At 41.8% G+C, this 24,278-nt stretch overlaps 1 protein-coding gene across 1 annotated transcript in view; it reads left to right on the top strand.

Annotated features, from left to right (window-relative positions):
* The window catches only part of ADCY5 (adenylate cyclase 5), a 204,153-nt gene that overhangs the window by 162,929 nt on the left and 16,946 nt on the right, over window positions 1–24,278 (top strand). The window contains exons 9-12 of the mRNA XM_071435286.1: window positions 10,550–10,572; window positions 14,977–15,121; window positions 16,747–16,844; window positions 19,551–19,638. Coding sequence (XP_071291387.1) covers window positions 10,550–10,572; window positions 14,977–15,121; window positions 16,747–16,844; window positions 19,551–19,638 — 354 coding nt within the window. The remainder of the gene's footprint in view (window positions 1–10,549; window positions 10,573–14,976; window positions 15,122–16,746; window positions 16,845–19,550; window positions 19,639–24,278) is intronic.

Genomic DNA, 24,278 nt, shown 5'->3' with positions numbered 1-24,278 from the left:
GCTAGACTTTTTGTTGTTCTTATGGACTGTTTTTTAAAACCTGTTATTTACAGATTTACAGATCTGTTACATTTGAGATGCATTAGTGAAAATGCAAACATCCTCCCATGGCCTCCCATTTTAATATCTGCTAGATGGATATTTTAGTGATTAGAACACAGGAGCAATTTCTCCATCTCCTATCTCAACTCTGTGTAAACTTCTAATTTAAATGTGCATTTTTTTGTACCACCCAGCTTTGCACAGTGCTTTGTCATCTGTAACACTGTGTTACATGTATGCTGTGTGTGCTTAATGCATGCAGAGTGCATGCTGGCTGCAAACTGCCTGCTTAGAAATACAAAATGCAGAGAGACAGAAGGGGAGCAGAACTACAGAAGCTTTTATCAGTGCTCCTCTGGGATGACATGTCATTGATCTTGGTAAGCAGCACCAGCTCTCAAACCTCCTGAAAATGTGCTCTTTGTTCCACATCACCCACCAGACCTTTTGCATGTTGTTATATATAGCCTTTCTTCTTGGAAGCTGTGAACATGTAAGGTTGGATTAGTCAAAGTATTATGCCAAAGGTGGGCAGTGCAACATTGCCTTTCTCTTCAAGACCTGGAGCTCCTTAGCTCTGTAATTTCAAAACAGGTATTTACAAGGGTAATTGTGAGACAGTCCTCAGGCAGGAGCCAGGTAATACTGCAGTGATGTCCAGTTCCATTATATTCATGTGTAGATATGAATACATTTGTGTGTAGGAAATAATACAGATGGTTATGAAGGGCATTGGGTTTTGTCACAAATGTAAAACATTTTGCATTTTAAAGACAACCATATTTTCAGAAAAAAAATAGACACAGGTTTTTTTTTTGTGGCTCTACTTACAATTCCCTGAAAGAGAATATGAAAGTTCCCTGAATTGCATTTTTGGGAAGGCACTGTTATATTTAATAGAAAACAGAATTATTTTGGCCATTTTTCTTTCCAGTGAATGCTGGCTCTGGTAGCTGTCTCTATTCTTAGGATATATTAGCAGTAGTCTGAGAGGAGACAGAGTAGCATCAAATATAGCCCTTTATTCCTTTTTTCCTCCTCCTCCTCCTCCTCCTCTTTGGTCACATCATTCCCATGTGCTGCCATGTCTGGGCACATCACCAGTGCAGCTGGTGGGGTTTGTGTGGAATGGCAGAGTGGGCAGTGACATGGGGCACCTTTGGTCCCTGCTTCTCTCCATGTTGTGGCTTGGACCTTAACCTGCACCAGGTCCAGCAGATTTTCCATGATGTTTCTAACTGAAGTTTTTCCCTTGTGCACACAGGAGTTTTTTCAGACACTTGCACATATGAATAAGATAAATTATCCTACATGTGTCCATGTGGTTGTAATCTAAAATGTCCTGGGAAACAGGAGTCACTTTCCTACTCCTACCCTGGCTAACTCAGGCCTGAGTCAAGGAGTTGCAACTGGGTCAGTTCATCCCATCCAGCACTTTCCTTGTGCACTGGTCTTCTCTCCAGACCATCACAGATCCTTCTTTTTCCCTTCCCATTGCTTAGCAGTGGCCTTCCTCACCCTGCAGGGCCTGCAGGGGGGCAGCAGCCCAGACTCATCAATGCTGCACGCTGCTGATGCTGACCTCCATTAGCTGGTGCAGGAGCCCCAGCCCTGAGCAGAGTGGTCACTGTGCAGAGGAAGGTCAGACCCAAATGCCCTGCCCTGAGCTGGCAGCCTCTGCTGGAGCCCTGCTCTGGGAGCCCAAGGGGCTGCAGGGGCTGGGGGCAGCTCCAGGGCAGGGGAACCTGCACAGCATCAGCTCAGCGCTGCACACAGAGCAGGAACTGAGCCACAGTCTGGCAGAACAGCAGAGATGCTTTCTATTTTTATTGCTTTTTACAGCTTGTCTTCTCATTTCCTAAACAAAAGCAATCAGTCCAGCACCACTGACTGTATCTCTCTGGAAATGGAGACTTCTGTGCTGCTCATTCCCCCAAGTCTCCATGCACCAGTCTTGCCTTCCCCACTGTCTCTCTAGTCCAGTTTGTGATTGCAAGAGGGTCAAAAATAAGTGGACTTAAAAGCATTTGAGAGTACAGGTATATTTATAGCTAGAACAATATTTATAGACCACTGAGAAATACTTTGCTTTTCCCAGTATATATTTCAGAGCACTTTTATAAATATTGATGAATTTTAGACTTCTGGAAATAATACTCGTGTCTCAGTTTTCATCAGCAAAACAAAATTGCCATTAAAGAAAAACCAATTTGGGGATTGTAGTCAACTGTAAACTGAAAGAGGTTTGTTGTAAACAGCAATAAAAAGGGAAATGTTGATACTTTCCAAAATTACAGGGCTGTTCTAGATGACAAATTATTTTCTTGCATCTTTTACTCTGCTCAACATTATTAAGTTTGTGTCCAGAAAAGCACATCCAGTTTGGGATTACAATAATTTAGGAGATGTGGATGAGTTAGAGATAATCTAGTGGACAAAATTACAAATTAGCAGAGTTTCAACAGTGTCTCCTCTGAAAGTGTTGAAATATTGTGTTTGCTCTAACCTAGAAGGCAGAAGACTGATTAGAAATAAAAGTCTTCAAATACAGGAACGTTTATAAGGACAAGAAATAATGATAAATCATTCTCCATGACTGTAAAGGGCAGGTTTAAAAATAATCATCCTAATTTGCTGAAAGGAAGGTCTAAATTAAGAAAAAAACTTAGATGCAAGGAACAGGCTGTATAAGAAGCTTGTGAAATCCCTGATTTTCATGAACAATTTCTAATTATTTTATTTAGGGCTTTTAAGTCTGGAGTGACATCACAAAATCCTTTGCAAATATTGAAACAATAAGGTTAAAAATACTCTATTAGGAGAATGTATAGGGAATAAATAATATATGAATTATATGAAATACATGTAAAGATTTTAGAAAGTTTCTGATCTGGGCTGCACGGAGATCCATGCCATCAATCTCCCCACTTTGTACAGGAGCCAGCTATACCCCCAACATTGCTGACAGAGACTTGTCTAGCCCTTGTTTAAAGACCTGAAAGGATGGAAAGTCTTGCTGGGCATTCTCTTCAACAGTTTTATGATTTTTGTTGATGTTTTACTTCACATGTCTTCAGTTTGAAACCATGGTGCTGCATAAGCTATTCACAGTAGATAGAAGACAGTTTAATTTTCTCTCCTTTACAATTATCTTCTCTGTGGTTGAAGACTATTACCATGTCTCTGCACAGCTCTGATTCCCTCTCAAGTTTGTTCCCTGGTTGCAGTGCTGGTTTCAGTCTGACCATGCTTCTGTCATGAGTCTGAGTACAGCTAATGAACCATTTAATTTGCAGTGAAATTGTGTATGAAGTCTCTGTTAGTTACAAAGTAAAAAACTGACATAAAATCAAATAGAGATTATATATGTGTAGGAAATACCACTGCATGCAGATGTGAAAGATGTGAGACAAAGTTATAAAAATGGATCCTGGCTGGCATGATAAAGGCAATCAGTCCTGATTCCTTGTGGTGCTGCTCAGAGCTCTGCACATCCTTCTACCAAGCCATCTACCTTGATGGCTTGGTGTTTGTTTTCTAATGAAACAGCACTCATCTACAAGCAGGGCCATTCAATAATAAAATAATTCTTTGTCCTGTTCCCCCTGTCCTAAATCAAACAGTTCTTTGCATTTTGCATTGTTAATACAGCTATTTCCACTCTTTATGTCTCCAAGTTGCCCTTACAATAGATCTTGTTACTTGGAAATCAAAACTGGGGGACAGGTGCCTCAGTGGAACAAATATCATAGCTGGTTCTGTGCCAATTCTACCTCTTAAATATCAGAAATAATGGAAATAGAAAATAAAAGCTCCATAAGACAAGTTTTCCTCAGTCAGCTCTGTCAAAGAGAATTGGATTTGAGTCCATGAATTAGGCACTGAGGGTTCACCCTCCTCTGAAAGGTTTCATTTAACTGCAGGTCACCATTATCCTCTTTTCCAGCAATCATCTGCTAAATCTGGTAATTGCAACACTGACGTCAGCAAAGCTGGGCAGGGGCCCCCAATGGAGAAGAAGTTGACCCACTATTTTTTCACTGCTATTGTAGTAATCTAACTCGTAATCAAGCAGGGAGAAACTCACAGAATCCCTTCTGCTGTAATCTCCACATATTGCTGTAGATCTGGGAGGAAATTGTTAGTCTAGTCTGGGTTTTATAGAGCCAGTTTGGTTTTGATAGCTCTCAAACAGCAAGGGGAGGAATCCCATCCAGCAGTTATTCTGTGTAATTGCTTTGGTGCTCACGTGGAGAAAGAGTTTGCCTGATTCACATGATCCATGGGATCTCACACAAATGACTGGGTGTACAATGTACATTGCTCAAATTGTCAGAGGCTTTACATTCTGGTACCCTCATCTGCTAGCCTTTTATTCTAGTTGATCTGGACTTGCAATCATCCTTGATTACTTCTTTAAAAGAGGGATAAGAATCCTTCTTGTAAAGAACTAATCAATGCAACAGCAGATCTGCAGCTGCTATTGAGAAACCTAGGAAGTTTGATATTTGCTTGGAAGCCTGGCACTGATAATTTTCCCACCATTCAGTACCCTTTTCTAGAATAAATTTTACTCATATGGGAAAGGTCATTTGGATTGAGACAGTACTAAAATGTGTCAGACTGGTTTTGATTGGGACTAAATTTAGCCTGCAGAAATAAAGATACAATTCCCTTTTATTCAAAGAAACACTTCTTCCAATGTTCCTGGAAGCATTGCACAGGTGGATTGGTGGCACTTCCCAGAATGATTTCCAAAGCCTTCTCAAGCAGGCAGTAAGCCTTAATGTCAAAAGGCTGCAGGTCAGCAGGTTTGGGTCTGGGTTTCAGACAGGGTGAGCAGCTCTGGCCAGCACCAGTGGGCAATTTCAATTAAGGCTGGTTAGGCTGGGATCCAGTCTGTCTGCATCTGATTAGAAGGCAAACAGTAGTTTCTGGAGAAGTTTGTGGTATTTATCATCATTTGGAGAGTAGACATGGAAGGGCAGAGATTATGGAGCCAGAAACTGATTTAGAGCATTTCTAGGACTGCTTATTTTTATGTCTGCTTTGCAAGTTCTAAAAACTGTTCACAAAGGAGGCACAGAACCAGAAACCATTTCACTTGAAAATGTGACCTTTAGACTGGAGAAATTTGGATTCCAAGTTCACAGAAAACTGTGAGCAACCTGCACTTTTCAGAGGTGTGAGTTCAGAGCCAGAAGTTAATTAAAAGTAAGGTAAAGAAAGCCTATTTCAGCCAAAGTAACCGCTTGTGATCTATAGATTTAAATCTGATGGCCAAGATTAATTCATGGCATTGGCCAGGTCTGGTCTGCCAGCTGACACTGCCTACAGAATCATTTTGAGTTGAAGAAAGCAGAGGGTTTCACCATCTGTGACCAGTGCTGTGGAATTAAAGTCTTTTTATCAAGTGGGGTGGGCTGCAGAAAATGAGCACTTCAGCTTTCCTTTTCAGACCTCATTAGTCTCTGTTCCAGCTACAGCAGACACACTTATCATTTAATCTGTTTCATAAACTGGTTTTCTGCCAGTCTGTTGTTCTGCACTTAGATGCTTGTTAAATATCCTTCCTGTCAGGCTTTATTCTTTCTGGACTCTGGAAACAGAAATTGTGTTATTTTTGGCTTGAGTGCTTTGAAGTCCTTCAGTTTTGCTTCTGCATTTACACCTGACAGCGTCTATCTTCATAGCGTTGTCTTTTTGACCACAGGGACAAAGCAGAAGGTACAACAGTGCTGAAAATAGATGTGAATAATTAGTTTTGTGGTAGAGCCAAAGCAGGTTTGTTTTTATCAACAGCTACTCTCAGCCTGTCACTCTCCCTTTCTGTTCTCCATGGTCCCTGTCTCTGGGAAGCACCTCTGCAAGTTGGCCTGAACTCTTACAAAACTCATTTTGTCCCTAAGTCCAAAGTTATTTCAATTTCTGCTTTAACATCATGTAAGTTCTATTTTGACTTTGTTATGGAGATGAAAACAGGGTAAGAAAATTTAGTTTCTTTGTCATTTTTGCTCCTAAGATCTTTGCTGGAGTTGAGAACGAAGTTTTTAAGGGTGGAATTTATGCTTCCCACACATATTGCCATTAAGAAGGTCATGAAGCTCATCAGCCCCTCTACTGCCTTATTTTTGGAGTTAAATGAAAAGTTAAAAGCATATAAAATCTACTCCACTTTTCTTTGCATATTTACAATATGTTAATAATTGCAGCCAGTGTTCTCAAAGTTAGAATTATTATTTCTAATCGTTCTTGATTTGAAGTGTTATGGTGTAGCAATCAGCTTGTCATGTCTTTGACAAACACTTTGTCATTCTATTTAAGGAATCAGTTTTAATCTTCAAAGAAAAGGGCTTAGTTAATTTAGAAGTCAAGCAGAGAGATGGCAGTCATATGAGCTTTTAGCACAATAGATATTCATAAAATATCCCCCATAAAGTAGTAAGCCTTAGGGGCCATAGGGACTGAGGCAGTAACATTCCCTCTTTTCTTCCTCCTGCACATCTACTCCCACTGAGGATGTCAGTGTGGATTCTGAGTCACCTGACCTGCCATAAAACAATAAGGCTTTTTAATAATCTCCTGTAGAAAAGACAAAAGAGCAGAGCCTTGAAGGGAGTTGATTCAGCTGAGTTTGGGTTGTTCCTGAAGTGAAAGAGAGGACTTGTCTTAGTCCCAGAGGAACTATTAAATGCTATTACCTTTGCTTTTGCAATCTGATGGCAGAGTAATACAGCTTCCTGGGGGAATGAGAAAAACACCAGTATCAGGGATATTTAAAATGAGACTGAATAAAATTTGCATGAGGTCCTATGTGCAGCAGTCCATTAGTACTGTACTGTGGTAAGACCTATCTCATGCCTTATGGTCCCTTCCAGAAGGAAGCAATTTTGGCCTGAACAAGGGCAACTTTATCATCATGATTATGGAGCTATTCTTGAAATCCTGCAAACTCCTATCTGTCTGATTCTTGTAGCCATCATCACTTTTGTAATTTTCAGCCCTACTGACAATTCCCAGCCTTTTCTCCATAGCTCCCTGGAAAACCACTGGTATTTTTTTCAGTCTGCTGGGTACAAATCCATGAGCAGGCAAGAGGGGATTTAAATTCTTAACTCCAGGAATTGGTTGTTCCTCTTCCTATCCTTTTACACTCCCTCTCCTAAATGACAGGCATCTCATTTTTATCAGTTTTGGGCTTTTTTTTTGGGGGGGGGGGGTCAGATTTCTGTATATGTTTGCACAGAAACGCCAATTTTGCCATATCTCTGTGCAGCAGTACCCAAACAGGCTGAACCCAGCCCCAGCCCAGCTGTCCAACCTGGCTGTCCAGTGGATCACATGAGGGGTACTGAACAGTGCCTTTAACCCCTTGTATTTCTCTGGAGTTTGGAAGTTTGGCTACCAGATTATGAGTAGGAATGAAGAAAAATCCATCTCAACCCTATTCCTGCAGGCTTGGTTGTGTGTTTATCCTGTGTATAACACAGACCATTGCAATTGATGGGAGCAGCCTTACTCTGAGCCAAGGGCTGGAGCAAAACATCTGACTCCTGAAGATACTAAACTATTTGCCAGCTGGGGAGAAGAAAAAAAGACCAACATGTCATTAGTGCTCAAGCCTTGTGCAAGGGGAAGGAAATAATTTGAAGTGCAGATTCTTCAATGAACCGAGCATGCCCTCAAGAGTGGGAGAGGTGAAAGCGCATTAACCAAAACCCAGGGGGGAATTTCCCTCCCAACCCAAAGCAGGGTGGGCAGCATGACCCTGAGCACCTGATCACCTCCTCTGCCTGAAAGGCTTCTTGGTGAGTGATTGAAACATGGATGCTTTAGTGGAGAGGGAGGAAAATCTCTGGTCACAGCCAGGTCCTAGAGGTGTATTTGCTCTATATCCTGGCAAAGTCTTCCAGTGCAAATAAGAAAGAGATCCTGTAATAAATGACCAGGTTTTAAGAAACTGTGTTTAAGGATGTTCTTCCTAAAATAATCCCACAGACCTTTCTCTAGAACAATTCCATTTTTGGCAATTCTGCTTGAAGAATCTTTAGTATGAAATGGGAGCATTTGAAGTGAATCATTTAATTTGCTTAACTTAAACAGGTTCCTACAACATTTAATTTTAAACTGATTCTCTCTAATTAAAGTTCAAGTCACTCTTAAATATTTAGCCTTCTTAAATGAAGATCCAGGAAAGAAAATGTGATAGTCTTTTTCTTTTCTGCTATACTTGAAATATGTATTTTTTTGGTCTTTAGTTTTGAAGCACCAATTTAATTTGAGTTGCCATCAAGAATAATTTCCAGAATTTCAAGCACAATTTAGTATTGTAAATTGAAAAGCTAGATCAATTAATTCTCTTTTATTTTAGAAACTTTCCTTGTAACAATTTTGATGAGGAAGAGAAGCAGGGCAGAATCAAACTCCATGTGGATTAAGTGTTCACCCATATAAATGGCCAGTTAAATATTATTCCACACTTGAAATATTGGGGAATTTTTTGAGGATATGCTTGCTGAGCTGTTCTAGTGACTTGACCTGGTCAGCCTGTGTCCTCAAACTTGTGCATCCCAAAGGCAGGAGTGTGAGATCTGTGTTTAGTTTGAGGAATTCAGTGGGATGGAGGGTTACACAGCTGGTTGTGAAAATCAGACCATTTTAGGGGACTCTCCCACTGCAGTCAGTCATCCAGTTCCCAACTGGCTAAGCTTGAAAAAGTGACCTTGATATCTATCTAATAAAGCACTGGCTCTTTTCTCATGCCTTCCCTCTGCTTATTTCTTGGCTGGTAGCTATTCATGTTCAGTTTACTTGGGTTTTTTTTTTTTTCCCAGCCTAACTGACTATGATACCAGACAAATTAGTGAGCATTTTGTCTCCATGATTAATCAGTGAGCTTTCAGTTTTGGCACTGTGTTGTAGGATTACTTAGAAGATAAATAAATAAATCAATCAGATATTTTTGACAACTGTAAAATAATTAGGCAAAAGAAGAAGGAAAAAAACCCACGCAATAAAAGGTTGAATGATCACACTTTAACATGAAATCAGAAAGTACTTTTTTTTTTTACTTGAATAACTGGACATGCTAACTTTGAATCAACATTATTATTTCCTTCTTCCCACTGAATCTGGTGGTGGCTGTGATATGGGACTGAGAGAGTTCCTTGATCTGAATTTCTGATGGGTTAAGTTGGAGTGGCAGTTTCTGTTTAGGAGTGTGGTGTGGTTTTAGTCTGAAACAGAGTATCAAAAATGGGAATTGCTCTCTCAGTGAATCACAGTCCTGGCTGCTGACCTGAGTGACAGACCTCACTTTTTCCCTCTGGCAAAGCTGGTGTGTTGGCTTTCTTTCTGCCATGTGGCCACATTGCTAACTCACTGCAAGGGCAAAATCTGTTCTCATTTAGTATCTGGTCAATGTTGTTGTTTCTGATGGTTTTGGACAAGGCCCCTGTGGGAAGACTTTTGCCCAAAGATGTTTGATTTTCCACAGTCAGGATGGATTTCAGTGTGCTGCCCCCAGAATGGTTGCTGCTGCAGGTCCAGCAGCTGGAATATCCTCACGTGCCCTGAGCAGTTTTGGCCTGAGGTCTCTGGGAGAAAAACAAAAGCAATTCTTCATATCTCCCAGCTACATTTGTTTTATGTTTTGGAACACAGGGTACAAACTCTGTGCCTGAGTATTTGACCCTATTTGTCAAATATACAACTTTTCTTGACTATAGTTAAATTTAAGCCAAGATGTCAGAGGGCACATTTTGTTTCAGCCCATGCAAAATGGCAATTTTGATGTAATTTGGTCTGTTAGGTATGTTAATGCTAAGCAAATAAACTTTTGCCCCCATATAAAATTTTGTCTAAGGCCTTCTAGCTATTACAACTATGGATGACTCATAAATACTTAATCTATTCAGGTGGTCCTGAAAGAATTGTGAATATTTGGGCTATTGCAAATATCATAAATAATTCCTGAAATCTTATTCAAGAAAACGTGTTCTGTGTGTGCATGTGATGAGGGGAGGAGCATGGAGACCCTTGGGAGAGATGAAAACCAAAATGCATCCGTTGCCCTTAGCTGAGCCCTGGTATAAAGAGATGCAGCCTTGTTGAATACAGGGGGTTGATTTCAGTTATTGTTCTGAGTTTTGTTTCAAGTAAAACACATCCTCAGTTAAAATATCAGCACAATTTCCATTGTATCATTTGTAATGGTGGCTGCTAAAAAGAAGACACCTGAAATAAAGTGTGCCAGCAGTCAGCTGAAACCTTTCCTTTATCTGCACTCCCATGAATTTATATCTGAAGGAATGTGTTTTTCCCAAGCTGCTCTGTCTGCCCGCTGGCAGGCCTGCACAAAATATTGTTGTGGGTGGGAAAAGCTGTCCATCCACACCTAACAAATGAGTGTCCTGAAAAGTCCCCTGTGAAATGCTGTTCCTGGGATGCTTTGTGTTCTCAAGGTCAGCCTGTTTGCTCACCCTTGTGCCCTTTTCCTTTCTTTCAGGGTTTCGAGGACCCCAAGGACAAGTAAGCAAATTTACTTCTGTCATACACTGTTATGTTTACACGTTTGGGATTTTTTTCTCATATTAAAAAAGGACAAAAATTGATGCCCAGAAGCCAAAAATAATGCTTGGGCTCCCCAGAGGTTTGTCCTGGAGGGACAGCCAGCTGAGGGCACAGGATTGACTGATGTGCATTCAGAACAGCCACTGCCCTCAAAACATTTATTTGTTTGGTGCTTCTAACTTGCTTTTATAATTAAAATGCTTTTGCTGCACTTCCCCTTGCCCCAGATAATCTTCACTCTTTAAAAATAAGCCAAGACAAAATCTTCCTCTAAAGTATATATAAGAAAGGCTCATGTATGTATTGAAATGCCTGTATCACTTCTGAGTTTACTTGTATATATTTTATGTTACTCATTATTGCATATTACTTATTTCTGCATATAAAAATACACTCAGAAATGATAACTTTTCTGAAAGAGTAAATTCAAAGTTTAATGGTCTAAAATATAGTCAAATTTTAGCAGCATTTTCATTTTTTCCTGTAGAACTTTAGAGAAATTGTTAAAACAATTTAATGTTAATTTAATTTAATTGTTAAAACAATTTTATTTTGAAAAATTGCCTTTGGAGGAAAAACCCAAACACATTCACTTTTTAACTTCTACAACTGGACACAACAAAAGCATTTCCTGTATTGAAGGTCTTTAGAATAATTTCATGTTCAGTCCTGCTGAATGGCATTAATTACAAGCTTGCTTAGAGCCAGTCAGGCAACAGTGGAGGAGACTGATGCCTAAAATATGTTGCTGTTGCTCTTTGTCATGTTTCTCAGGCTGAGTGGATTTCTGTGAGCTGGGACAGTTAAATGCTTCTGTAAGCTCTAGGCATCCAGCTGTGGCAATATTCACATTATGGTAGAGAGCAGCTGCAAAAATGGAAAGTGATAAGTTTGAATATGGCAATATTAAGAGTCATTCTCTCCTTCCCTTGATCTTTCCCGCAAACTGGATTTTTGTAACATTTAGCTCTGTGCACCCTGGGATGTTTCTCTGGTCGCACTGTTTACTGTTCACTGTTTCCTGTGGTATCCATGGATGTTGGGAAACTCCATTGATGTTAGATATGCTTTGGGCAGAAAAGAGTTAACAGATTACAACAAAATAATTCATAGGAATACAGGAATTTTCAGTATCCCTCATGAAATAGTATTTTTCCTCATAGTTTCTGCAAGAAAACACAAAAATCAGCTGCCTCAGTGCTGGTCCACAGCAGAGTCACCCAACAGCTGAGGAGCAGCATCTCCTCTGTTGCTCCAAGGGCCATAATCTCTGTTCTCCATCCTATAGTTTGAAAGGTTCCTTGGGCTGTTACAGCCAAAAGCTGAGCTGTCTCACTCGGGGTGGTGCCAGCTTATTATACAGATTTCAGGATTTTTGCATTTCTGTTCAGTACCAAAAGAAGCTACTACTTGCCTCTGATTCTCTTTATCCAGAAATCTGTTTAACTCAAGTACAAAGATTTGGCAAAAATAAATCTCTAGCAGAGTATGTTCATGGTGAGAATGGTTAAAATTAGATACCTAAACCATGTCAGGTCCTGAGGCAGCTCCTTCATGTGCAGAAATACTGAGGGTCAGTACTTTTGTCTGGCAACAAAGGAAGACGTGGGCAGCACACATCCCTGAAAACAGAACAAAACCTCATGTGCATGAGTGCAGGTTTAGTTACTCAACCTAAGCATGAAGCATTTAAAATTATGGCATACATGTAGTTTTGGCAGTGGTCACACTCTGCATTGGCAGAAAGTAATTAAATCAACAGCACATTTTTGGACCACTCTGAAGCCAGCATCTCTGGGTTAATTGGTAGCATTCACATTTGCAAGCAGAGTGAAAAAGTTGCTACAAGCTCTTGTTTGTGCTGTTCCTGTCCCTTGACACAATTTTCTGTTGGCTGCATTTGAAGAAACCTCAGCACTGCTTTTAGGATGTGTTTTTGGAAGTTTCATGGCAGCCTGAAATCCTCATTTCCACCCTTCCCTCCACCAACCATACTATCAATATATCAAAAGGCATTTTGACATATGAATTTCATTAATCTATGGCAGTAGCTCAGCTCTGACTTACAGGCACTGCCTCCAGGGCACTCCTTAGAACTGGGAACTTTAATATGCCAATTTAAAATTACATTTATGCAAATGTACCCAAACTTGCTGCACTGTAATTTAGCTTGGGTACAATGGGCTGTGAAAGTCACCTGAACAGCTCAGGCTGTGCGAGGTGGCTGAGCTTCCCTGCAGTCTGTGTGAGGGTGGCTGCCCACTGCCAATGTCCCAGCAAGGCAATTTCAAACCACAGGGGTGACTCCACACAGCCTGCAACCTCGGAGCTTACTGTAGTATCAGAAACACCCTGAGCAGTAAAACAACCTATTACAGACCTGCAGGCAGCTGAGGTGGACACCAAGCAGGCAGGTTCTTCAGACTGGAACTGGAGATGTGAGTGCTCTTTGCCCAGCTGGGTTGCAGCGGAGAGCGCATCCCATCCGCATGCAGTGCGGAGCGGGGAAATGGGAATGGCCCCAGTGTGTACAGAACTCACAGGGCCTTGGAAGGCATTCTGTAAATACAAAGCCTAATGATTTCCTTCCTTGTTTTTATGAGCCCAGAAGACGCTGCAAGGACTGAATGAAAAGAAGCAGCATCCCTTTGAATGCTCAAGCAGATGTACTTCCTCTGAGGAAGTAAATTGAATGTCCTGACCTTGTAGGAAAAAAACCCCACTTTTATTTTCAAAGCTGATTATATGAATTTCTAGGAACTAAATAACTTCTAGAGCCCCAAAATAAAAAACTCTTTCCCCAACCCCTTTGAAATATTAAGGTTGACTAAAATAGAGATTAGACCTTGAGACAAACTAGGCTTGTAACTGCTGTATAGGCACTGAGTAGATGCCACTGCTGTGCTGTCATGACCCAGCTGAGGTGCAGACACATTCAGCTCGCTATCTGGGTCAAGGAGTGGTAGAATGGAAATGAGCAGATAGACCTGATAAACCTGATAGATGAGGTACAGAGGGCTTCTTAAAATCTGATCCAGTTTTGCAGAAAGCTTTGAAAGAGCCTTCCTTTTGGAAAGAGACCTTTAACTTTTAAAACAGAGTCACATTCTAGGTTGTGAGTTGCTTTCCAGCACAGCCTTACCTGCGGGAGCCTGCTGGCTGCAACACAGAGTGCATTGTGTGCTCTGGTGCCGTACAAATGAAACCAGGGAAATAAAGCAGAGTAGCTTTTCATCATGCTTTTCAGACCCCAGGATTTTTCCTCCAGAGCTGGGGAGGGTCACACGGCAGGAGCCCAGAGTTGCTGTGGCACCGTGGGGTTTGCACACAGAAATAGTTATCTGCTGGAATATACCCCCGTGCAAGGGGGGGCATATTTCAGTGGATAACTATTGGCAAACCCTGGGGATAACCTGGGCAATCATGCAAGCAGAGCAGAAAAACAGCACTTCAGGATTAGCTTTTAATTTCTGCCTATAGCTCGTCTGAGGGCAGGCCATTAAAGTGACAGCATCAAGTCATTAAAATACTGTTAGATTTTAAAAATAACTAGAATCTGGGGAGGTGCTTCAGGTTTCCTCATCCTCAGTGCAAAATGCCTCAGGACAATTAAATTTACAGTGTTATTTTTTCTCAATAGTTTTTGAATATCAGCTTCATTTTTCTCTAGCTACAGCAGAGATTCAGAAAAACAGTGGCAAAAAAGATCATAATCTTGTTCCACATATTTAGAAAGCAGAATCAAATTTGTATTTTTTTCTTCTGTTGCCTTTTCTTTTACAACCTTCCCTTAAGTAAATATCTTGTAAACAGATTTTTCTTTCTGTTTTATGCTTTATACTGATGAGTGACTGTGTGAAGGGGAGTCAGGCCACATTATTTTCCCCAAATGTTTGTTCTGTAAACAACTTTTTCTCAAAAAGGGAGAATTGTTCAAGTTTGGAAATTTTCAAGTAATATTTAGAGAAATTGTTACTAGAAAGCATGAAATATGACTGGAGGCATAAATCATTTTTTTCAGTGCAGGCACTAAGAGCTACAGCAGTGCAGGGAAGGATAAGTCAGAGGACAAGGGGAACAAGGCTACCCAGTGGTTTTAGATAATGAGGGATGGAAATGACACCTGAGTGCGAGGAAACAGATGTAGTGTAGAAACAGGGCAAATAAATAGAAGCTTTGTAGTAATGACTCAGGACTGGCAGTGAGCTCCAGAGCTGACACCACTCCCTCTCTGCTCCCAGTCCCTCTCCCAACTGGAGCAAAATGCCATTAACCTCCAGCTCATTATGCACTGCAATAACACACAGTGCAGAGGCAGAAATTACCTTGTGCTCTTATGCTCCCTTTCCATGGCATCCCCAGGAGCACCCAGGAGAGCATGAACCCAGAGGATGAAGTGGATGAGTTTCTGGGCCGGGCCATCGACGCCAGAAGCATCGATCGGTTACGCTCAGAGCACGTGCGCAAATTCCTCTTAACATTCAGGGAGCCTGACCTGGAGAAAAAGGTAACGCTGTCCAGAACCCATTGCAGTGGGTCAGCCAGGCTTGTCAGGAGTTTTAATTCTCCTGCAGAAAGTTAGGCTGTTCTATCTAGGGTTTAAGCTGTGGTTTGGGTGCTGGAGGTGGGGTTGTGACTTTAAAAAATCCATGCTTCTTCATGGAAACTTTAATGTAACTTGTCCTAAAAAAAAATCACAGTCATCTGAAGGGAGCACTGGCCAGGAAAGCCATTTCTATCAGACACACATGAATGTGCAGTGATAAGCAGTAAAAGGAATCCAGAATAAATCAGATTTTTTCTCTGACTTTCAGACTCCAAACTGAGATTGCAGTCACCCCTTATCTCCTTCAAATCACTGGAGAAACCCACTTCAGCCTACCTAAGCTCCTCTGGAGGGACTCCTCCTCTGGAGGGACTCCTCTGCCCTTTGTCCCCATAGAGCCCCAGGTACTATTAGGGCTCATTGGGATGCAGTCTGTACTCTGGATATTTTTGGGAGCCAATTTTAAGCAAGAAATAGTTCTCTATCCCAAAAATGTGAGAAAGGGGAGTAACAGACCTCAAGCTCATGAGCAGTTGATTTCTTCCTGATCTGGTTTCAGATATTGCTGTCAGGCAAAGACCATTTCCCTGACTATATAGTAGAGACTATCCATTATCATCAGCTCTAGGTGGCTGCAAAGTTAAATTTCCAAGTCTAATTTCTAAGTCTAGAGGTACCTGGATGACATTATTAAAGGTACCATAAGAAATGGTGGGTTTAATTGCACAAAGAAAGTAATCCTTTGTTTCTTTCATTTTTTATTCAAGCACATATCCTTAGGATGCTTGAGTGGTCTGTGGGTTAAACTCATTATTCCATGGAAAACACTTCACTAATTATTTTATAATTTTATTTAGAAACAGTCTTTCCTTGACAAGAATGACTACCTATTACAAAAGCAGAGCTTTTGAGGATTTACAGCTGTTCAATGAATCAGTGTGGGACTGGATAAAAGCTCGAGCATGTAATTTCCCCCCACTCCTCCTCTTCAATTTTATAGCTGAAAACTGCCAGGCAAATTAGTGGTTCACCTGTTCAGAGCACCTTTTATTTTGTGGTTCAAACACTGATATGGTCTGTGCTGAGAACTGAGCTCCAAGCTAAAGAAAGCATCTTTGGGAACAGGGTGCAGCTCCCACGTGGCTGATATGATGACAAGAAGCTGGAAGGAGAGACTGTGTGACAAGCACAGCAGCCTTGCACTGCCACCAGGAACAGTCAAGTCATCTGCACAAATGCAAGGTTTTAGCAAGTCATTAGCAGCATTTGTCCCTCTTGGAGGAAACTTCCCATGCAAGAAGTTTAGGTCTGATGACAGTGACCTAGAATCTTGGTCCCAGATAATCCATTTCTGTTCCTCTCATGCAAGGGGCAGCTGGTGAATGCTCTCTTCACCCAGCTCTGTGGGTTTCTTCCCTGGCCTTTGGGCCTGTTCTTGCCCTTACAGATTGCCTGGGAGAGGAGAGTTGGGAATGTAGTTTTATACCAGCACTGCTTTCCAAGGACCTAGACAAAAGCCAAGCAAGAAGTTTTTGATGGCAGCCAGCCAAATTTCCCACTAACAAAATAACTGTGGTTTTTTGCAGTACTCCAAGCAGGTGGATGACAGGTTTGGAGCCTATGTGGCCTGTGCCTCCCTAGTCTTCCTCTTCATCTGCTTTGTTCAAATCATAATCGTGCCACAGTGAGTACCCTTTCATCCTTTTGCTCCCATCTGTTCCCCTCCTCTATTCCAGCCTACTTTTTTGTTTTTTCCTTGAAAATTCAGAACTCCAAGGGGAAGAGAAAAATCCTTAAATAATTCATGCTCAAGTGATGCATGGTGCTTATTGTTTTCACCCATTTCTAGTGCAGATTAAAACCTCCTCACTGGCATGTGAGGATTTCTGTTTTCCCAAAGTGATTTCTCTTATTATTTACCTCAGTCCTAGGAAATTCAGTTCAGCACATTTATAAGCCTGTGGAAAACAAATATCACTGAGTAGGAAAGATTGCCTGCCAAGGCATAGCACACACTCACAGCGCAAGGCTGTGCTGCCCTCTTGTCTAAACACATTGGGACAGGGAGGTGGAAACCCATCACAGCCTCATTGCTCAGAGCATGGAGGTCTCAGGATCTGCTTAGCAAATGAGGATAATCTCTCATACATTTATTCTTCTGGACTCAGAGCAGCTGGCCAGGAGGAGAGGTAGAGAGGAGGCTGAGCTGCACATGCCTGAGCTTGTGGCTCACTCCAGGTTTCAGGGTTGCAGTCATTTCTTTTCCCAGGCAAGAATGGCAAAAGCTCCTCAGGGCTGTGGGGCACAGTGCTCTTGGCCCACTGCACTGGTCTGCAGCTTTGTCTGCAAGGCACAGCTCAACCCACTAAATCTTTTCCAGCAGTGAGCTCTGCAGAAATGGGACTTCTCAGTTCTTTAAAAATCACTTAAAATTACAGCATGTGGGTATTTCCTATAATCTGGTTTAGTAGCAATAATACACCATTCACTGAGCAATGCTGTGTTGGAAATAAATTTAGAGTTAGTCATTTTTAAACTGAAAAACAAGATCACAGAAGCTATGAAAAGGCTCCAAATTTATCTTCCTTACAAGAAGACAAAAAATTGTCCCTAAAGAAAGCTCCAGCACTATTTTATGCCATCACAACTGTTTTCTATGTCTGTTCCCACCACTCTTTTTAGACTAGAGACTGGTTTGCAGTGTTCAGATCAGATATTCAGAAGGTCACAGAAATAACACGTAGTCTGATGTTTATCATTCACTCTCTCAGGCACAAGTGCTCACAGAAGGATTGAATCAGCAAAATAACATCAGGACAAATGCACAATGTAAACAGACAGGTCTGCTTTGGGAACTGCAAGTGAAGCTGAAAGAGGCTCAAAATTGGAAGTAGATAATTCCCAGCAATTAATGCAATGTTAATTACATCCAAAAATGTTCTCTGAGAGTAACTAATTTAACAGGGGCTTACACTTTGGACTTCCAGACATTGCTGTCATAACTTCACACCTGCAGAGGCCCTCTACCAGCCTTGTGTTGCTCATCAAGCTCCCTAAGCAGCCACTATGCTGTCTCCATAAAACCCAGTTTAACATTTAAATGACAACTTGACAATTTCTCATGTGTGGCAGCCATATGGCTGCCTCCTTTGTATTACGCAGGAGCCCATCCCTTATGGCAGTGTGGTGTAAATGTTGTGCTGTTCAGTCTCCTTACATGCTGCCCATAAGGAGGGTGGTTGTTTATTTGGGGTTTTTTTTTGCAAGTTCTGAAGTGTCCTTAGTCAGCCTGGCCCGTCTGTTTGGTTCAAGAGTAAATAAAATTCTGTATTTTAACTGTAGGTCAGATACACTTCCCTTCACCTTTTGCTTTGTTTTTCCTTATATTTCAGTTGCATAACTTTGGTCTTTTATTGAACACCAAGTGAAACCACAGGTGCATATGTGTCACCATCAGAGCTTCATGAAAGACACACCGTGGAATCTGAATTTGAAACTAGAGACAGAATGTCAGTGTCAATTTATTATGATAAAGAGGAATTGCTTTAAGGAATTTCTAAAAAGGCTCAAACAGTGAATTAGCAAGTACAATTATCCTAGTAGTCACGAGAGAACACAGAGACCAGCTGGCTTTGGTGTTGTTGCCCTCAATGTCACATTACAAGAGTACTTCCTTTAGATTATGAACAAGGCTGACTCCTGGGAGGGGCCTATCCTGTCACACTGAGACCAATCACTGGGAAATTGGTGTTGAATCTCTTTGTGAGGAAAACAGACGAAAATTCACAGTAAAAAGTTGGCCCTGGAATCCTCTTTGTGCTTCAAAGTTGGGAGGAGCAGGAACCTCTCAAGTTGGCCAAGATAAGGCTGTTATCCCTGACTGTCCTTATGCTGTGCTTGCTCACATCCCAGGCACCAGACAGAGCACAGAGAGTGGTGCTGCACAGACACTCCCTGTGCAAGACAGGAAGCCATTCCCACTGAGATTATTCTCACCCAGCTGCACCTCAGCACTCAGCCTGCCTTCCTTCCCAGGGGTGCCCTGCCCACAGCCAGCTGGGGGCTGACCTGCCACAACAAGTTCTTCTGTCACCTCCTCCAGTGCATGAAATGTGTTTCAGTCCCACCTCTGTCACCCCAGCAGGAAGGTGATTGCTGTAAAAGATGCAGCATTCTCTGTTCTGCAGCCTGTCTGAATAATTCTAAATAGGCCAGAGTATCTGTTGGTATTCAAGGCACCTCGTGTCTCCCACAGCTATCCTAATTGGAAAGCCTGTGCAGTGTGTCATAGCTTGTACAAATGTGTTCTGGAGAGCAGAGCTGGAGCTATTCTATACAATGTGCATTTAAAAAACAAAACCAAACCAACCAAACCTCTCCTTGATTTCAGCTCTACATTTATGCTGGGATTTTACCTGACCTGTTTCCTGATCCTGACCACGGTGGTGTTTGTTTCAGTCATTTACTCCTGTGTAAAGGTGAGTACTGTGGTTTCTTTGTAGTCCTCTGCCTAAGATAACCAGATCAGCAATCTGCTTCTTCAGCTAACAGAGTGTGTTTTGTTAGCCATCCTTTCCACACTATGTGATAAGGGTTACAGAAAAAGCCTTTGATAAGGCAGAATGAACTGCAAACAGATGCTAGGGTTGGCATCTCTGTAGCTCAGCAAGAAGTAATCACTCTGTGGATCTGCATGTCTATTAAGTCCCCTGCAGACACTCTCATATTGATATCAGAAGAGCACATTTTCCAATGTGAGACCAAGCCCTGACCATTCATTTCCTCCCTGTAAACTTCCTGCAGCGTTGCCTGTGTGCTGGCCCCTGCTGCATATGCCTGTTTGGGTAGGCAGATAATCAGAAGCAGAATATCATCAAGGAAAAATGTCCTGGAGGGAAGTAAAAGCCATAAACATATAGAATTTTATCAGCCTTTCTCACATGAGTGTACAGAGCTTCCAACATTCGCTGGGCTCTTTCTTGTAGCTGCCTTTGATCAGAAAAGAAGTACATTGTGTGAAGTCCAAAAACATATTAATTCTTCTTGTCAGCCTGTGGTAAACTGGCAGTGAGCACTGTGGGAGGGGTGCTGTGCTCATCCATTTCACTTAAAGGTGTTCCTATTAAAAACATTGATGTGTTTCAGGTTTAGGGATCCTTCTAGTCTAGAAGTGTCTGAACATGGAACATACTGAGATTCAGGCTCCTTAGCCCAAGCTTAGATTTGTTCCTCAGTGCCTGGAATAAAATAGCTCAGTAGCATTATGTTTCCAGCAGAAGAAACAGTGGGATAATGGATAATGTCAGGCAGATGATTTGTCTCACTTTAATTATCTTCTCTGTGCCATTTTCAACAGTTGAATGTGGGTGCTCTTGACAGACTTGCACCTTACATGTCTTTTTGATTTTTTTTTAAGTTAAATTTGGAAATTAAGCTTTGCCTTCTCATATAATAAGAGCTGCAGAGTGTTCCCAGTGACAGAAGCTTCAACTACTATTTGAAGTTAACTACTCACTCACAGGGTTTCCTTTGGCCTTATGACAATATTAAAGGGAGCCTAGTTTCTAAGTGCAGCATCCCATTGGTCGGGCTTGTTTTCCAGCAATGAGAAGCAGAGTCAGAAATAACACTGCTGATAGAAGGCTTGGGTGCCTTGAGCTGGGAAATGGTACCCACGGATGCCTGGTTGCACTTGGTGTGTCCATTGCACTTGAGGATGTTACTGAAAGTCATCCATTTGTAAGCAGGTATCAGCAGTTCATGTGATTAGCAGCTAATTGTGACAAGATTCAGGTCACAGCCACAGTGAATTTGGGAATTGTGTGCTGAGCTGTGCTGCAGGTCTCTGGCAGCACCATCCCAGCACTCTGCCAGCCAAGCAGGGCCACCCCAGGTGCCTGGTTCTGCTGGGACAGGAGCTGGGGCAGGCCTGGAGCTCTGGAGCACCCCAGCTGCCTGATCCAAGGCTCAGAGCTGTTTGTCACCCAGTGGCATTTACAGGCCACTGCCACAGACTGACAGCAGCACTCCATTCTTCCATCTTCATTCAAATCCTCTGGTTATGGTCTGGACTTTTTGGTTAAAGTCATTACCGATCTTAATTACTGATTAATTTAAAAGGCACACAGGACTTTTCAGTCCCTGGGATGTTAGGCAGATTTCATTCTTGCTTTCTTTGTCTTGATCTTCCAAATTCCTGTAGAAGAGGAATTTGAATCTGTTCAGTGGTGCCTCCAACTGTTTCTAGGCTGGCTTTGCCTCAGTGCATAGGCTCTGGATGCACAAGACATCAGTGGGAATTCAGAATAACATCAGAATTTAATGGGATTTTCTGAAGCCCCTGACATTTCCAGCAGTGAGTTTTCATCCCCACAACATACTCATGTATAACATCCAGTGTGGCTTCTGTGCAGAGATTGCAAATATTGAAAATATTGGGCCTTCTAGCTCAGGTTCCTTTCTGATTACCTCTTCTTAGTGCTCCAAATTAGCCTCTGCTGATAACACCTGATTATGAGATGGCTTGTTTAGGGAACAGGTACTTCTAGTTTGTCAGCTCCATGTCTGATGGCAGCAGCTGCTAATAGCTGCAGCCCACTTCTGTCATCCAGACCAACATCTTTGTGTTTCAAGTCTTTGATTTTTAAGCAGTGGGTTTACCCAGCCCTTGGATGAGGGGTGTTATTTTATTTCTGTACTCCACATTGCTCCAGGAAACACACACCTGCAGAAGGAAGGCAGTTTTGCAGATCCTTCGGATGAAAACCCTGAAGACAGGGATGTCAGCATTGTTTGCTTTGTTTCACACTCATGTGGGAGAGGAGAGCATGTGTTTTAAACACCAGTGGTTCATTCCACACAAAGTTGGAAAGCAGGTGTTCACCCCAGGACATCAGCATAAGCATAACTTTTGCCTGTTTGCTGTGCTGTTACACAGTAAGTGTCTCTTTTTTCTTCCTCTTTCCAGCTTTCATGTGAGATTTCCCCTCCCTGTTTTGGCCTCTCTAACTCTGGCTTTGACAGTGGCCAGCAGGCTCTTTCTGAACAGCTTGATCATGTTTTATTTTCTTTAGCTGTCATTATTATCTTCCACTATAAAATTCTCCATGGACTAGAAGTTGATCCTGGAACTGCCAGCACAGCCAGCCTGGCTTTCCAAGTTTCTTCAGCTGTAATAAACAAGAGAGTTCCAGTTCTTTGCTTTGATGCTCCATGAAGTCTTGGCCACTGTGAGGTGGTGTCCCTTCCCAGTAGAGTCTAAGGTCATGGGAACCAGGGTCCCTTCTCAAATACTCTGCTGACAGACATCTGTTTTGCTACTAACTTATCAAGTTTGTGGTTTTTTCTTAAAATCCTTTAACTTCTGGTATCTGCACTGCTGTGTGGAATTCAACTTCTTGCATGGTTCTGGGAGAACACAGGAGAGAAATTTCAAGTTATCCTTTATGAGAAAATAAGCTTCTCTGTAGCTCTACATAGGTGTAGCTTGCCCATCACATTCTTTGCCTCCAAAAGCTGGTCTAGATGCTCCTAAAGCATTTGGAGGTTCTGTCTCAATCAGGAAAATAAAACCCTCTAAAAACTGTACTTTTTAATAGACTAATAAATCACTGTGAAATAAGTTACAGAAATGGACTTGCAACATCAAGTTGCCTGGAGATGTTGTCTTTTACTGCAGAAGCATCTTAATGTACTTCAAAATGACTCAAAGGCTTTTATTACAAATTGAAAAATCAGACCTTAAAGACCTCATCTTACAACATAACAGCAATTATCTAAGCAGTTTTCCATGCCCACACTAGATGTTAAGAAGACAAAAGAAGAAATATTTCTCTTCTGTCCTACATCAGCTGTTGTTCCAAAGAATTGACTTTATTTAGAATAATTTCATCAAGCAAATGACTGGAGGTTATGGATTATTTTCAGTGTCGCATACTTCTTGTTGGATCACTTTTTAAACTTGTACTTTCACCTGCACAGCAGTGCCCTTTCTTCACCTGCACTTACACATTTCAATTCAGAGGGAACTAGAATCAACTGGACAATCCAATTTTATTTTTTTCCCATTGTGGTTCTTTTTCTTTACATGGGGATTTCAAGAGTGCTAATGAGTGACCTCACCTTGTGTGGCTGCCCAGATGGATCACATCCTTGCTCTCAGCCCCTTCTCAGGAGTGCAAATGGGTCTGGGAGCTGCCATTTCATCAGATTTCTGTTTGTCACTCAGGCAGGATTTGAGTGTCCCTCTGGACAGTACAAGCCAATGGGCCCACCAGCAGTGCTGCTTGGATTTTCACTGTACTGCAATGTCCTGATATTCTGCTTCTTTTACAAGCACAGAAGAGGTCTTATTTTTGGTTTGGTTTTTTTTTTTTTTTTTAATGGGAAGGAAAGTCATCTTCTTTCCTTTTTTTCTACTTTTGTGCTATGCCCCTGACTTGTGGATATTTTTATGGAAGAAGCAATGCATGAAAGGAGCTGAATTGTCAGACCTGAGATAGCTTTCAGCTCCCCATGTCTATCATAGAAGTCCTTCAAGCTGCAGGTGTTCCTGGTCTCCAGCTGCCTCTGTGAAATGGGGAGAGCGTGATTTATGTGACAGATCCCCCACGAGTGTTCATGAGGCAGAGGTTCCTCAGAGGCATGGCATGACTGTGTTGTTGCACTCTCAACTGCAGCCCTGACCTCCTATGGGTTTTGGCATTTCTTTCTTCTCCAGGACTTTTCCCAGCTATACTTGTTTACTGACCTAAAATTTTTCCTAGTTTGCAAAGTAATGAGAACCAAGATTAATACAAAGAAAACATGTTTTCATTAGAATTCAAGTGTCTTCCACTGATCGCCTTGCTTGATATCTCAGGCTTGGTTCAAAGTCAGGCTTTTTTGGGATTGTTGGCAGCAGGGGCTTGAGCCAAGATCCACAACAAAAAAACTCCAAAGTTTTATTTAGGTGCCTGATTTCCCAGAGATTACAGCTGGAGGTTAGATCCCTGAATACCTTTGTGGAGCTTGGCCTTGAGGTTTAAACAGAGAAATGGAAGGAAAACCTGTCCTGCTCTAATCTAGTGAGAAAACTGTCTAAATGAAGTACAGATCCTCCTTCTCCTTCCAAATCCTT

This window comes from Agelaius tricolor, unplaced genomic scaffold, assembly GCF_023055355.1.
Source record: "Agelaius tricolor isolate 1412-34295 unplaced genomic scaffold, bAgeTri1.0.p SCAF_10, whole genome shotgun sequence".
In the NCBI taxonomy this organism is placed as follows: domain Eukaryota; kingdom Metazoa; phylum Chordata; class Aves; order Passeriformes; family Icteridae; genus Agelaius; species Agelaius tricolor.
This window is presented reverse-complemented; position numbering and strand designations above follow the sequence as displayed.